Below are 17,067 nucleotides of genomic sequence, written 5' to 3'. Positions count from 1 at the left end.
AATTGACTGAAATATAATACAAATTATTGGAGGGAGAGGGTTGTAGTTTTGTGGTACAGTGTTTGCCTAGCATGCATGAGGCTCTGGGTTCAATCCCCACCCAGCACCATAAGAATAAAAATACTGGAAACGAGACTTCTCCCAGCTCTGCTCTTAAATATATTTCTTGACATCAAGAGAGTTATAGGGGCTGGGTGCACAGCATATGCCTGTAATTCCAGTGGCTCAGGAGGCTCAGGCTGGAGGATCAAGAGTTCAAAGCCAGCCTCAGCAATTTAGTGAGGCCCTTTCTCTAAATAAAATATTTTAAAAAGGGCTTGGGATGTGGGTCAGTGGTTTAGTACCTCTGGGTTCAATTCCCGATATGAGAAGTAAAATAAAATAAAAATAAAAATAAAATTTAAAAAGAGACAGTTATAGAATAGTTTAATAAGCGAGTACACCCCAAAAGGATCTCTGCTCTATTCCCCTAACTCTGGGCAAAAGCAGGAACTAACCTTTTTCTTTGTAAGCATCTAACAAGCCCTGAAGGAGCAACCCATTCAGTGTTTAACTGTTTAATTTTGTTTAGGTTCATCTTCCTTACATTTAACAAAAATTTAACAAAAATTCTTCATTCCCCATTCAAACTTTTTAAGAGATTTTTAGGTATAGTAAGAAACATGTTAAGCTACATCCAGAATCTACAATTTTTTAAATATATAGAATAGATTTATCTTTGGGGAATTGGGAAACTCAGAGAGAGCTCATTTGCTAAAGTAATACAGATAGATTTCACCAAAAAGTACATACATTAATTTTCTTGAACACATGTGCCCCAAATCTCTTATGATTAACATTTTTAGTCAGTGAAAAGTTATTTTGAAATGCTAACAAATCTTAATAATTTATATATTTTTTTAATCTTAAAAAATTTTATGTAAAGGTAACTTAACAAAATTTTCCATTTCTCCCCTAATGTCAAGGACATTTAGTTCCCACACTATTTTGACAGAACATTCGAGTTTCTTCCTCCAAACCTACCCACAATCTGGATGTCGATGGATGCGGTTTCCACGTATTTTTCCACTTTGACTTGCAGATCGTATTTCCCAGAGTGGCTTCTCTCTGCTTTTCTGATAAATATGATTGTATCAGTCTCAGAGTTGCGGATGTTTATTTGATTCTTATCAATCTCTGCACCATCCTTCTTCCAGGTTAATTCTGGTCTTGGTTTTCCCTAAATAGAAAGACAAAAGAAGTAGAGGGGAGAAGATGGATTGCCTGAGAGTGGTTTTCAACATGGCAGGAATGACCATGGGCAAGGATGGAAAACACCACCCTTGGAGCCTTGGTGGGGGTGACAGTAGCAGGAGAGCCCCTGCCTGCGGGTTGCCTCTTGGATGCAAAGCATGTGCATGACACTTATTATCTCCCTTGATCTTCACATCAAGATAAGTATCATCAGCCTCTTTCTCTATGTAGGGGAATTAAATGATTTGGCAAGGCCTGGCAGCTAAGTGCTAGAACTATGTCTCTTTTGGACCTGCACTGCTCCATAGTCTGCACAAATAGGCTACTCGTCCCGAGCATGAGCTCTGGAGCCCTGCACTCTATATTTGGATCCTGACCACTTAACAGATGTGTAATCTTGGGCAGATGACTGCAACTCTCTGTGCCTCAGTTTCCCAATCTGTAAAATAGAAACAATAGTACTATCTCACAAGATGGTTATAAAAGTTGAAGACCTAACAAAATTTCTGCACACTCAGGAATGTTTTATGAATATCATCTAAAGGTTAATGATTAGTATACACTATATTGTGCTGCTCACCTCAGACTTGCTTAGAATTCTCTCTCTGCTCTCTCTACCTGCTGATGCTATTCTTTTTTTTTAATTTATATATGACAGCGGAATGCATTACAATTCTTATTACACATATAGATATTTTTTATATCTCTGGTTGTATACAAAGTATATTCACACCAATTCGTGTCTTTATGCATGTACTTTGTATAATTAATGATCATCACATTCCACCATCATTTATAACCCCATGCCCACTCCCTTCCCCTCCAACAACTCTGCCCTATCTAGAGTTCGTCTATTCCTTCCAGACTTAAAAGATAAATTACAATCTGATTCAAGGGCATGAATTTCAGTTTCTGTTACAAAGGAATGTCTTAGAATTTCTGATCATCCAGGCTCACTCCTGCAGACAAGAACCAAGAGTTAACTCAGAAATTAATTCAGTAATTCGTTAAGGCACAGTTTTCCTAATGTGTTCCAGACATGGCTTGTGGCTGGCTGGGTTATGACACAGGATGTAGATACACATTAAACTCCTGCCCAGGGAGATTAAAGAATAATTGGGGTTGCTCAGACTTGCAGAGAACAATGTAGGTTCCAGTGACTCAGGAGACTGGGGCAGGAGGATTGTGAGTTCAAAGTCAGACTCAGCAAAAGCGAGGTACTAACTAAGCAATTCAGTGAGACCCTGTCTCTAAATGAAATACAAAATAGGACTGGGGATGTGGCTCAGTGTTTGAGTGCCCCTGAGAAAAACTGAGTTCTCTAATAACTTAAGGAATGGCAAAAGTAGCGACAGGGGACAGGGACTCTGCTGTAGGCACTACCATTTACTTGTTGTGTGACCTTGGGCAAATCACTTCACTTCTCTGTCAGTTTCTTCCCTCCTCAAGTGAGGGTAAGGATATCTACCCTTCCTGCCTCACTGGGCATTTCTGCTACCCTGAGCTATAGCCCCTGCTTCCCTGGGTGTTTCTAAGGATCAGATGAGGAAACGTCTGAAGCTCTAGAGGTTATACAAACACGGCACGCAATTCTCATGGTCCCTTCCTGGTGGCTGAGAGGCTCCTGGGAAGCCCAACCTACGAGTCCCTGTTTTCATGCTTTCTCCTTCCCAGACCCAGGGATGGAAGACAGAGACCCCCAAGATCTGGAGGCTGAATCAGCCTTGGTGGTAGAAATGATCTGGAATGGGAGGGCAGGGTCAGCAGCCAGCTCAGAGTAGGGCTGTGGTTGGCACTGGGTCTCCGCCTGCTGTGACATACTCCCTTTGAGACTAGGAGAAAGGAGGTGGGAAGAGCCTGGCCAGATCCTCCCCTCCCTGCTGGGCTCTGCCCAGTCGCTTTGGCCTTTGCTCTGATTTCAGGTGCTGTGTCTGCTGTACCACCTCTTCTAAGGCTTGGGCCTGGATGCAGTGACATGGTCAGAATTAGCTGTCCCCTTAGCTTGGCTTTCATGGGAACCTGGGTTTGAACAAAGCTCTGTGTGTGTGTGTGTCTCTCTGTGTGTGTATGTCTGTGTGTGTCTGAGTGTGCACATGTGTGCAGAGATCTAAATTCTAATTCAAGACCATGCTGCCTGATACAATAGACATGAGCCTCACATGACTATTTAAGTTAGAATTAAAGAAAAAAAAAAAAAAAACTCTTCCTTAAACTTGCATTAGTTCCTGGTGGCTACATAAACAGAACATCACAGAAAGTTCTATTGAACAGCACTGCCTAATGTGTTCCATAAAGTAGTCACATGATTAGGGAGGTGGAGGACTCTGGCGCTCTGGGGCGAGGCCCAGTGGGTGTGGGTGTGCACATGTGTACCTGTGAGACCCAACCTGATGACTATAAGCAAAGCCTGGTTAATCTTGAGGACAACAGCCCCTTTTGCCAGAACAACCACTTAACAGCGAGCACATATGTTAGTGGCCTTAAGATTTCACATCTTGGTTATCCCTCTTATTGGAATTTTGCTTGGTTCAGGGTCATGTGGGAACTAAGTGTGTCTTGTTTTCTTGACTGTTACACTGAGAGCTTCACTTAAAAGGATGGGTGTTACGGAGAGCTAGGACCAGAGAGGCCCTCCGGCCATTCCTTTATCTGGTATCTCTTCGACATTCCTCTCCTGCCCTCCAAGCTCCCTGAACTTTGAGCAAGACTAGATCTCATTTGTTTCATGCAGAAAAAAAGATCTGATAGTTTTGTAGTTTTCTCTACTTCTATGGTAGGAGATCCTTTAATCACTCCCTCCATTATTGACTCACTCTCCCTCTGAGGATATCCTGAATCATGCTAAGTGCTAGAACAGCCTCAACCCCTGCTCTTAAATACCCCATCCCTTGAAAAGGAAAATGAGGGACCCCTGGATTATTACCTGGAAAGGTATAACCAGATTGACTGCTTCTCCAACTCTGCGGATATAGGTTTGCTTCAGGTGCCTCGGGATGCGAATCTTCGGAGGCTCTGGGGGAAATTAAAACAGCATGATTTTGAATCAGCACAGTATTCTGGAAATGGCCTTGCTTAAGCCCAATGGCACAGTGATCCCTGGTCTCTCCTTGTGGTCACAGCTCTGCAACACAATCTCGGATGTGTCATAAGCTTATATATGGCAACTTTGGTCAAAATGGTATTTTTTAAGCAGAGATGTTTTATTTTGATTCCACAAAATATATCCCTGACCTCCCTAACTTTAGCATAACTTTGTAATTTTATTGTCATTTAGACCTAAAGCAACTTTATAAAAAAAATCACCAAGTTTTCTCTATTTTTTTTTTTTTTATAGTTTCTATCAGTAAGAATGCTCTCCAGTGAACCTTCCAGAAAAGACTTACAAGCACCACTTTAGCTGGTAGGACTGTCCATTCTTTCTCAGTATGGGGGGAAAACAGTTTGAACATCTAGCATTTGCTATTTAGATGACTCTGTACAAGTTTGATAGTTACTTTCTCCCTATGTGACTCTGGTGAGGTATTCAATGGACAGACCAGTGTGTTAAAATTCATTAATTAAACACCATGAAGATACTATAAAATGGTGATGCAAACGCGGGAGCAGGAAGGCTAAGACTCACAGGCTTTCAGGGATAAAGCATTTCTTAGGATGTTACAGGATTACAGATGTGTGTCATGGCACCTGAGACTCAGCTTTCTATCCTAGACCAATCAGACAGTGGGTCTGGTCTCAGTCTTCTCTTAAGTAAAATGGAGATGACAGCAGCATACCTAATTCTAATTCAGAGCACTGTTGTGCGAATTAAATGAAGTCATCCACGAAAGCATTTAGCACAATGGCTGAGAATTTAAGAGCTCAACCATGGTTTGGAGATGGTGATGATGATGATGGTGACTAAATGTTAGGGTTGGAAGGAAAATTGTAGGTGCTTGAACTCCCTAACATTACATATGAAGAAATAGAGACCCCAACAAGATCCCATAACAAATTAAACAATAATAATAATATAGCTGACATATATTGAAGGTTTTCTATCTGGCAAGGTCTGTGAAGTAAGCAACATGGACTGATTTATTCAGTTCTCATAACCCGTTGATGTATTATTATTATTATCCCTATTTTGCAGATGAATATATTAAGGTTTTAAAAAAATCATGTCTCTTGTCCAAGGTCACAGAGCCAACAGATGACAGAAACAGGATTAAACCTAAGCAGAATGATACCAGAATGGACTAAGAAAATGTATATGCTTCATGCTTTCTTTTATTCATCCTCGTTTCCATCCATCCATCTGTTCATCCATCCACTACCCACTTATCTGTCTGTCCATTTCCTAACTCATTCCCAAAAAGGTTTTAGGAAGTCACATGCAGTCTATGGTAAAACCTTATTGCAACCCAGATATCCAAGCTCTCTATCCAGTGTTTTTTCCTCTAGATTGGGGTTCTTAAACCTTTTGGTCTCAGCACTCTATTACAGATTAAAACTTACAGTTGGGGATGAAGCTTAGCAGTAGAACACTTTTCTAGAATGCATGAGGCCCAGGGTTCAGTCCCTAGCACACACACACAAATTATTATAGACCTATGAAAGCTTTTGTTTATGCAGACTGTGTTTATTATCATATAGAAATTAAAACTGAGGAGTTTTGAAATGTTTACTGGTTCATTCAAAAACAATAGTGTAAATAATAAATAACTATATTTTATATTTTTAAAAACTCAACAAGGTCAGTTGCATTGTTTTATATTTTGGCAAATTTCTTTAATGTCTAGTTTAATAAAGGAAGTCAAATTCTCATGTTTGTTTCTGCTTGTGGACAGTTGTAAATATTGATTGAAGTATATAAAGGACATCTAGTTTCACACAGATGGGAGAAATATTTTAGTAATTTTTTTCAACAATGTGGATACTTCTCTTTGAGTCTACACTAAACATGATGAGTTGTAGTTTTCTAAAGATTAGCTACAATGTGAAGTTTGAAATCATTTCAATGAACTTTTTCATATTTTGTCACATTAAAATCCATTGTCTATTTTGCATTTTGAATATGCTTTTTTTCCCTGGCATGAATGTTTTTTAAAATGATAGGTCTTACTATATTGCCTAGGCTGGCTCCAAACTTCTAGGCTCAAGCAATCCTCCTGCCTCAGCCTCCTAAGCAGTTGGGACTAGAGGAACATGTCACTGTGCCCAGCTTCCTAGCATGATTTTGTAACATATATTAGTAATTTGGAAAGGTTTACTCCACTGAATTTCCAAATGCTGAAATACAAGTGCTTCATATTTTTCATTTCATTGTCACATGAGCTTATAAAAAACATGTAATCAAGAACCAAGATCTAATAAAACTAACAATTTTGATGCTTCATTAAACAGCGCTTTAAGGCAAAATGGCAAAACTAGACCTTTTATTTGAATTAGGAGTGTATGGAGGTTAGTACAGTTTGGTGGCACTTTATTCACTCTAAGGCACCAACAATTTTATTTACTTTCACTTTTACACCATTAGCGCAGATGTTTAAACACGGAAAAAGGCCAGAATGTATTCATATCATTATAGAAATGGTTTTGACCTTTTGACACATTTAAGCCAAACTGCTGGTGTGGTAATCATTTGTACTGTTGCATTAACACAAAATCTTTCTTCAAGGTGAGTAGGAAACCCCACCAGAGCTGGCTCCTAGAACCTGGTCAGGTTAATTAACTGGTCCTCAGAATGCAAATTATAAATCCAAAGCTGACCTCCCACATTGCTTCCAAGGAGCTTTTTTTTGTTTACTTCTAAATCCCAAGAAGCATTCATAAAATACCAAAGGAAAAACAATAAAATAAAGTTTGAGAAAGAGGTTTAAATAAAAAAGGCAAACAGTGTAAATGGGAGACCAGATTTTGAAATCCTTGACACTAACCTATGATTTCCTTCACAAGAATGGGCTGAGAATAGTACTTGGGCTCGCTGGCGCCAGCGGCATTAACAGCCTTCACGCGAACAAAGATCTTGGCATCTGTTGGCAGACCTGTGATGGTGAACTTGGTCTTGTCAATTAGATCCGTGTTTGCGACTATCCAGTCCTCAGCTAAAATCCATAAAAGGAGAAGAAAAGGAGGAGGAATCGTGTTTAGTGGAAGAAATCATCCCAGTAATTACAGTCAACTCCAACAGTATTTTGCTCCTAATCAAATCACTTGGAAAGAGTATGGCTTTGGTCTAAACTTGGACCAAAATGGTGGGCATTTTTCACGTATTTAAGTTAAAAAATGGCCTAAAACGGCTAACATACACAACAGGAAGAAACCTCTTATTCGAGATTAAGGTATCCTAAATAATCATAATTATCCCCAAGAGTTTTGCAGCAATTTTATCCCAATTTGATTTTATAATGATTGATGTGATCATAGCATTTAGTCATCTGTGTACATTAAAGTTCAGAGAAATAGGAAATTGCTATTCTTCTGAGAGGCTTCGACCTTTATAATCACATAATCTCTCTACTTTATCTTGCCTGGTTCATGATTATGAGACACTAATATGAGCATAGAGAATCTGTGTTCATTTGTATGCATGAAGAAAAGATCTTAACATTCACAAAACAGGAAACACAGCTCCTGAGTTATAAGCTCATATAGAGTCGTCTCAATTCTTCATTCTGTCTAAAATCTGATTTTTTTTTTTTCCTTAGCTTTTAGTAGCTTTGTCTACAACATCAAGAGAATTTAAACCCAACATCCTGGGCTTGCAAATATTTCAGCTCTAAAAGTTAGCATGCATTATGCACAAAGGACAGAAGAGGGCTTAGATTCCGAGGACTAACTCCCCTCCTCCTCCCCCAGCTCTAGGGCTTTTTGGCATGTGGACGGTGGGTATTCTTCATGGGACGTCATGGAACATTCCCAGAAATGCTATCATATGGTAAGAAAGGCCAAGAGCTTCACAGGATACTTTACCTGGTAGATCAATCGCAGCCTCCCCACTTTCATCAGACTGTTTGGCTGATGTACCTTTGAGAATCCGTCATTAAAATTAATTAAAGACACCCACTTTCACACCAGAAGAATATGGTATCAGTAGTCAGCATTCTCTGTTAGTAAAGTATGCAAAATACGCAGAGATTTGTCTTCAGAGCAGTGACGGAAGAGACCAAACATGTTAGGGGGCGTTCCTCGGGAGAGGCACAGCCTGCCCTGGGCAGCCTGTGGTTTTTGTCCTGAGACTCCTGCCCCAGAGAAGAGGAGGGAGAAGAAAAGAGAAGAGGAGGAAGCTTGGACTTTCCAACTGTGGGAAGAAGATACAGAGAAGAACTCTGAAAGGAAAGGAGAAGGAGGCCCTGGAATCCATGGAGGGCCAGTACACAGACAAACCATTTATCCCTGTACCTGATCTTAGCAGGAAGGCTCTTCTCTAATCTCCAGGAACATCATGCTCCCATGGTGGGGCTCCCTCATCAGAATCAGGGAGCATGGGCATTGTGATAAGGTCAGCCTCTCCTGCCAGGGCTCAGCCATGTTTAACGAGACTCTTAATGGAGATGCAATCTGGCCCAGCAGTTCAGGAGGCTGTGACAACAAACTGTGTCAAGAAAACAAACTGGATCTGCCTGAGTCTTTCCATTCCATCTGGGTGGCTCACAGGGTGGTCTTGGGCCTGCCCCACTGATTTGAGGTGGTGACTTTCTTGATACAGGAGAGGAGCTAGGGCTCAGGGTTAGGAGTAACTGTGCCTGGGAACCTTCTCCTGCCTCTTCCAACGGTACCAGGAGTATCATGGAGAAAAGTCTGGACTAGCCAGACAGCCTGGCCATTGAGAGGGTGTGTGGATGATAAAAATGACTTACGTCTCTGAAAAGATAAAACTTCAAGCAAATGGTCTGCTTGAGAGCAACAGTGTTGGTATTTCACAGTCAAGAGACAATGAATGATAAAGTGAAAGTACTGGAATGAGGGAACATGTAGGGAAGAGTGAAGAAATGGTAAAGGAAAAATCTCCAAGAGAAAACAGGATGGTCAAGATCAGGAGGGGAAAAAAAATCACCCATCTCTTCACATTTGAGCCACTTTAACAGGAGGGGAAACAGAAAGAAAGAAAATGATGTCTGAGGGGATGTGGAAGGAATATGTTGAGTTATTTAATACACAAGGTGAATTTTTAAGAAAGAAAAGAAGAAATGAGTGCGAAGGGGGAAAAAAACAAGAGTAAAATACTGCAGGCATTAAAAGAAACAAAAACAAGAGAAAGAGTCAAAAAACAACACACAATCTTATACAAGAAAGAATTCTCTTCCAGAATAGACCTGACATATCTAAAAGCATTAAACACTACAGAGAATTAGTCTAGAGGACAGCAGCCATTAAATGAGAATGAAGAATAAGGCAGCCACATAAAGAAAGAAAAGACTGCAAGAAGAAAGATATACACGTTAAGAAAGAACTTCCATAGAAAGCTAATTCCAAAACGTTATGTGTCAAAATAGATACATAATAATGATTGTGTACATATACATATGTATAGATGTATATACATATATATCTACACAGACCACACACAAAATTTCGTAAAATACACTTCATTGTATTTTATCTAAGGTGGGTAACATCAAAATGACAGCCATCTATCATTTTGCTGTATCTTCTTACTTTTTAAACCTATCAGAAAGAAAAGAGTAAAGAATTTGCTCTGTTTCATACATACACAAGGTTTGAGCTCAGCAGCCACATCACATATAAGACTGGGAAATCCTGCTGGCCGGGCAATATAAAAAGCAGAGTGCAGTGCTCATGATTTTTTCTTTTTTTTTTTAAATAAGGGGACAAATGAAATGGGAATAAACCATATTCTGAAATTCCCAAGAATTTTCCTGTTGCATTTGTGACATTACCCCCCTCTCTTGCTGCACTAACCCTTTAATATCCCCATGGATTTGGGTTAGTGCCTTTCTAAGCCCTGGAGAACCAATCAACCAATCATGGCTCTCTTTGAGTGGAGTACATGTGAAAGGAACTCGGGGATGCCAGGATACTTCATTCCCCATTTCTTCTTCCCTCCTGACCAGTGAGGATCATTTCTGTGGATGCCCCCATCCAGGGCCTGGGATTTCTTTGGCAGCAGCTTTCTCTTGGTAAGTTTTTCTACAAAGTGGTTTTCTTCCAGGAAGGATGCATTTGTGTTCATATTCCCCACTTCCCAGATGCGCTCTGTAGCCTCTTTTCTTCACTTGGAGCATCCATGTTAAAGCTTGGCGTCCAAAGAGTTTTCTTAGAGGTCAAACCTTGGGCTCATTTTTGCAGAATAAGAAAAGATTTCCCTGGGGGATCCTTTACCGACCATTCACCCAGGGTAGAGGCTGAGTCCAGAGCCAGAAGTTTAACTTACCCTTTTCAAGTTCCATCCGCTTCTAATCATGGCAATGGGAAACCAAGGAAAGCAACAGGCTTTGGTGACTGTCTCAGCTTTTTGGATTTCAGGTAAACTTTGGCCTGTATTTTCTAATGTCATTTTTTCTTTTTCCATTACTTCTGTGAGTAATTGTTTTATGGGCTTTGTTTCTCTTTTCCCTTTAAATTTAAGTGATTAAATTTTCATATACCCAAACCTTGAGATAAGTTACTGCCACATGTTGAAACTATTTCTTATACTCTCTGGGATTTAATGCCATTTCCTTTAAAATTAAAAGTCACTGTTAATTCTTTTCTCTCCTTAAGAATACAAGAGATAATCACCAGGTAGTCTCTTATTATTAACCTAAACATGCAGCTCTTTTGATATTGAGCTTCTGCTCAGGATAGGTTTTAGAATTTCCAACTTGCTAAATCTCAACAAGGCATTCACTGTGTTCTGGTACAATGCAGTCCCACCCGTGGGATTACAAAGTGGAAGACCCTGGAGTTTTGTCAGAAGCCCTGCCTCCTATGACCTTGGCTCATTTGTGTTGCCCAACTTTGCAGCCCAGCTAGGATATTTTTGAGGTCTCAATTTGTTAGCATCAAGTACTACATTTTTATACATCTCAGAAGAATGATCTTTGGCCTAATCTCATTTTCAATGGGAAAGAGATGAGTTTCCTTGAAAGACGAAAGGAAGCGGGGCATACCTCACCTACTGAGGACGGTATTCATGTGACTTGTAGTTGTACTTACTTCCTTCAAAGCAATACTCTAGCACATAGCCATCTAAACCTGCAGCACCAATCTGGTCTGGGGGCCTCCACTTCATGGTGACAGTGGTGTCGGTGACAGAGTCAACAGCCAGCAGAGTAGGAGGGCTGGTTACAGCTTAAAAGAGGAAAAAAAAGTTATCGCCCAGGAACTGTGATGAAATGAACTGGGATATCACTATAATTGGGCACAGCAGACTCACAGCTCAATAAAATTCAACATGAACTCCTTGGGCATGGTTGTATATAGTGCAAAGATATGATCAACGCAAGAATTATGGCAATGACATCACACTTTTTCTCCAATTTGGGTGGTTGGTGTGAGAGGATGGGAGGCCAAGGAAGTCAAAGAAATCTAAGTTTGAGATCTAATGATCCAGAGTAAACTTCTTATAACCTTCTAATTTTAAAGTGTGAACTCTTTATGTTTCATTTCTATTGAAAAAAATACTTCAGTCCCATAAAATAGTGGAGACATCTTTTGTTTCTTTGCTTACATTGAACCAACATTTTTTGGTTTGAAAGATGATGTTTAATGGACAACCTTAAAGTAAAGAGACTAGTTTCCACGTGCAGGCTGTTGAACTGATCTCAGTTTGTTTTAGCCATATTGTAATATGCACACCAAAGTCTGCTTATACCTTGGGAAGACAGATGGAGAGTAGAGTTGGCTCCATGTTTTCATTGGGAGGTGGCTCCTGGAGTCACCTATGGCTATCACTGGATTTCTGGACATGAATTCTAGGGTCTACATTATGAAGACATTCAACTCTACCAAAGTTATCTTTAAATTTACCAGACAGAAAATTGCCCTAACCAGTTCCTACCTCCTGCCCACCCACCGTTCTGAGAAGCCTCCCAGCTAGACATCAGAAGGGAAGACTTATATTATGGGATAATGATTCCCATGACAAAGACATATCTCTCTTGACTCACCCAAGGGAACGAAGGGCTTAGAGGGCATACTGGGCTTGGAGATTCCAACCGCATTGACTGCAAAGATGCGGACCTCATAGGCCACGCCTTCAATCATCTTCTTGGGCTCAAAAGTAGTTTCTTTACAGAGATCAAAATTCAGCCTCATCCACCTGGAACTCTGCTTCTTCTTTCTCTCAATAAAGTATCCTACGGGTACACAAAACAGAAACTGAAGATTTTGCCCCCCTTGGTCTCCAAAATTAAATTTTGTCAGATATTAGACATTCTTGAAATTTTTGCATATTCTCAGCATGGTAGGTGAAAGTCATATATGTGTGTATTTCAACCCATCATATTCCATCAGTTGTTAGAGATTATAGGGAATGCAAACATTAACATCCTATGATAAAGATAAAACAACTACCAGAAAAAAAATAAAATTATACTAGAAAAAGAAAAAAAAACCAGATTTCAGATAAGTAGACCATAGCAACTCAAATCAGTATGGTTGGACAATATAGTCAGAGCCAATATAGTTGGCTCTGAGCCCCAGCAATGACGATAAAGAGGGGTAAATGATTAGTTTTGTGAGTCTCATTACTGGTAAGGAGAAAAAAATTCTTATGCCATTGGGGAACCAAATTGTTCGAAGCATTTAAAGCTAAAAAAAGTTTCTTCATAACATACCCCTATGGAACTAGATATTTACTGAATGAATAGAGCAGTGAAAGTTAGACTTATAGTTATTCAAAATTAGCTATTGAGTATTAAAGATAAAAAAGAGAATAGGGAATAGATTAGATGATATTTGTTAGATCTATTTAAATCTCAAGAGACTACAGAGCATCTCAAAATATATAAATTTCAATTTGAATGGATAAAGTCATAGTATAAGAGTTATTCTTGTAACTCAAAATTTTAAAAATGTATTCTATACTAAAATACATCAAGAGGATACCAACTGCACTGGAAAAAAAACTGATCAAATTCCAGTTACCTAAGATTGGAGACCCTCCATCATAGACAGGAGGCTCCCAGTTCATGATGCACCAATCATCACCCACTTCTGTCACATTTGGTGCCACTGGAGGATCAGGGATGTCTGTAGCAGACATAAAAAAGACATGAAATAAAATGAAGAGAGAAAATAAAGTTATGTATACACACACACACACACGTAATAAGCACAGAAACTACTATTTCAAAAACGTTTCCATATTTCTTGAAATGTACTTAGTAAGTAATTTGGACCAAAAGTTATGCTCAAATCTTGGGGCAAGGGAAGAAGAGTCTAATAAAAATAAATGTGATGTTGTCTCCAACCCCCTTAAACCAGTGTTACAACATTAAATAATAAGCTCCATGTGAAACCTAAGACTATTGCTCTTTCCCTTGAAATGGCAACTAAGAAATTATTACCTGGATACTAGATGGTTATTTTTATTGTTGTTTTTAAACTACAAATGAACTTCCAGAAGAAATGAATCAAGGCCTAACTATAGCAAATTTTACATTTGTTAGAAGATTCAAGATGCTGACCAGTAGATATCTGAGTTAGAAATGGAAGTCATCATGTTTTGTAAGTATAGTTCAGTACCTGCTAAAGTGACCAGTATTGGCCAATTTAAATATGTCTCTTAAGGGAAAACTGAAAAGAGAAGAGAGATCATTGAGACTTTGAAACATTAATAACCTGCTGGACCCATTTTTCTTTGGTTCAGTTAGGTTTAAGAAAAACTAGAGATGTGGCTCAGTGGTAGAGCACTTGCCTGGCATGTATGAAACCCTGGGTTTGATCCTCAGCACCCAAATATAAATAAATAAATTAAATAAAAGATCCATTGACAATTAAAAAAATATTTAAAAAAAGAAAAGAAAAATACACTAAGGACCAATATAGATCTTATTCCTCTGCATTGACTGTGATGTGGGAAATTCTTTAGCAATTGTGTTTCAATGACTTTTAGAGGGCAACAAAAAGAGACTATGACTTTGCAGTTAATGATCAGGAATCCCAAATGGCTGACCTTTTCTCCAAAGTCAAGTCCTTGAGGCAAGAAAATAGAAGAGAAATTGAAGGAAAGGGGAGGAAATGGAAAGGAAGAGAAGAAAGTGGCAAAGGTTGAAAGAGAAGGGAGCAAGTGAGATTTATAAAATATAGCTGTACTGTGCTTTTCTTTTGTTGGCTACCCAGAAAACCTGAGGCAACCAACACTTGGCGAGATCTCCTCTGGATCTAGGTGTATCCATCTCATTATAGACATCTGCTCCCCAAGAGGACTTACCCACAACTTTAATCTTGATGCTTGCATGTGCTTCTCCAGCTTCATTCTTCAGATTTATGTGGTAAACACCAGAGTCATCTCTTTCAGCCACATCAATGACCAAGGTGCTGCTATCAGGATAGGACTCTGCTCGTATCCGGCCACTGCCCTCCATGATAGCCTGATAAGAAGGGATAAAATGCAGCGTGATGCGCACAAGAAGAGATACTTCACCTTGAGCTAGGAGTGGTGTTAATGCCCCAAATGCATTTTCTCTGTTTAATCTTCCCGCAACTCTAGTGACAGAGGCAGTATCCCATTTATATATGAGGAACCAAGACTTAACCTGTTCAAGTCCACAAGCTAAGAAGTAGTGGAACTGGGACTGGATCCCAGAGCCCTCAACCAACTCTTCCCAGAGAAAGATGGAGGACTAAAAAATACGAGGGAAGAAGTGAACTTTTAGGACAGGAGTCTCTTCTTGAATGAAATTAGAAATACTTGGACTCTGGGCTGGGAATGTGGCTCAAGCAGTAGCGCACTCGCCTGGCATGCATGCGGCCCGGGTTCGATCCTCAGCACCACATACAAACAAAGATGTTGTGTCCGCCGAAAACTAAAAAATAAATATTAAAAAATTCTCTTTCTCTTTCTCCCACTCTCTCTTTAAAAAAAAAATACTTGGACTCATGTCAGAAATTAAATAATGGTTTGTTAATTTCTATAGATGTCTTGAAAATTTTAAAAACATAGAAAAAGGTTGAAGAAGGCCACCAGGTCAACTTTCCACTCAAGTTGTTGAATATGGATTTTCCATTTCCAAAAAGGACATGGAAGAATGAATATGTAATTCCCAAAGTACAGAGAGAAGTTGGGGCTTCTGTTACTTCTTTTAATTAGTTTTACTTTCTTCTATATTTTATTACTTTCTTTCTTTATTAAACCTGAAATTTAAAGAAACAACAATTTTTGGATTCTCAGATCATATTTTCCATATGAAAAATAATAGTGAATACACAAAGAGAAAAAACAGAGAACGTTGGAGTAATTTAGAAACTTGGAAATTTGCCAGTAACCATTAAATTAACTTTCTCTTGTGTTGGATTGGGACTTATAGGTCTCCAACAACACAAAATTGAAACATAGTAAGAATATCCAAAATAACTTTCATAATTCATTTATTTTATAGTAAAATAAAATTTACTCAGTGTAGCCAAATACCAACCTAAGATTATAAAATATGTCCTTATTTACTTTAATGTGAAAAGAATATATTTATTTAGGGTGATATTACATGATCCTCCTTGGTTTTCTGTATTTTGTTTTATCTGCATATTGTGCTATGAAATTTATTGAGGAACATTTATACTTTTTAGATACCTGGTTCTATGAATTTTGACAAATTGATGCAATGTGTAATCATTACCATGATTAAGATATAGACTATTTCTGTCACCTTCAATGGTACCTCCATGCTCCTTGGCAATCAACCCATACCTTACAATTTGGTCCCTGGCAACCACTATCTAATATCTGTCCCTAAGTTTTTCTTTTTTCCAAGTGTCATATGACTGGAATCAAGCAGTAGATTGCCTTTTGAATCTGGCATCACTTTGCATAATGCTTTTTAGATTTATCCACGATGCTGCATCTATTACTAGTATATTCTTTTTTATTGCTGAGTTGTATTCCATTGTACTTTGCATGTGTTATTGATTCACAGCATAAAAACTGCATATTGGTACAAATAGACTTTGGAGTTATTTCCAGGTTTTGATAAAAATGAACAAAGCTTCTACAAATGTTAATGTATAGGTTTTGATGTAGACATGTGTCTTCATTTCTCTTGTGTAAATAACTAGAGAGAGTATCATAGAGTTGTATGTAGTAAGTATGTGTTTATTAAAAACTATGAAATGGTTTTAATGCAATTCATGCAAAGTGAATGTACCATTTTGCATTCCCACCAGTGATGTCTGGAAGTTTAGTTGTTCCATATCCTTGCCAACATTTGATGCTGACAATTTTTAAGTATTTTACAAAATAAAGTTTTAAAGTATTTTAAAGTTGTTTTAAAGTATTCAGAATAATTATTTTGAGATTCATCTGTGTTCTTCTTACATGTACCAGTAACATATTCCTTTTTATTGTTGAGTATACTTGAAATTGCTTGAATATACTGAAATGATAATAGACATCTTTTCTTTCTCATTCTTGATCTTGGGAGGAAAGCATTCAGTTTTTATTAAGCAGGATGGTAACTATAAGGTTTTTATAATGTCTTCTACCATGTGAGGAAGTTCTTTTTACTTCTTAGTTTGTTGAGAGTTTTTTAAAATCAGGAATATATGAAATTTTTCATATTTTTGCTGTGTTTATTGAGATAATTATTTTTTTCCTTTTTGTTAATATTATGAACTTTATTGATTTTCAAATGTTTTTTTTTTTTAAAGAGAGACTGAGAGAGGGAGAGACAGAATTTTTTTAATATTTATTTT

The 17,067-nt window shown here is 38.4% G+C and overlaps 1 protein-coding gene across 6 annotated transcripts in view; it reads right to left on the bottom strand.

The window, feature by feature from the left end:
• Nucleotides 1-17,067, bottom strand: part of Mybpc1 (myosin binding protein C1) — an 81,411-nt gene that overhangs the window by 11,443 nt on the left and 52,901 nt on the right. For 4 of the 6 annotated variants that reach the window (XM_076855011.2, XM_076855009.2, XM_076855013.2 and 1 more), the window contains 8 exons: nt 14,591-14,750; nt 13,303-13,407; nt 12,324-12,512; nt 11,371-11,505; nt 8,185-8,238; nt 7,149-7,316; nt 4,157-4,245; nt 1,024-1,219 (listed from right to left, as the gene is read on the bottom strand). In XM_076855011.2, coding sequence (XP_076711126.1) covers nt 1,024-1,219; nt 4,157-4,245; nt 7,149-7,316; nt 8,185-8,238; nt 11,371-11,505; nt 12,324-12,512; nt 13,303-13,407; nt 14,591-14,750 — 1,096 coding nt within the window. The remainder of the gene's footprint in view (nt 1-1,023; nt 1,220-4,156; nt 4,246-7,148; nt 7,317-8,184; nt 8,239-11,370; nt 11,506-12,323; nt 12,513-13,302; nt 13,408-14,590; nt 14,751-17,067) is intronic. The other 2 variants (XM_076855012.2, XM_076855014.2) reach the window with 1 other exon arrangement.

This window comes from Callospermophilus lateralis, chromosome 4 (assembly GCF_048772815.1).
Source record: "Callospermophilus lateralis isolate mCalLat2 chromosome 4, mCalLat2.hap1, whole genome shotgun sequence".
NCBI lineage: Eukaryota > Metazoa > Chordata > Mammalia > Rodentia > Sciuridae > Callospermophilus > Callospermophilus lateralis.
The sequence above is the reverse complement of the archived record's forward strand: the minus strand, read 5'-3'. Positions and strand labels throughout refer to the sequence as shown.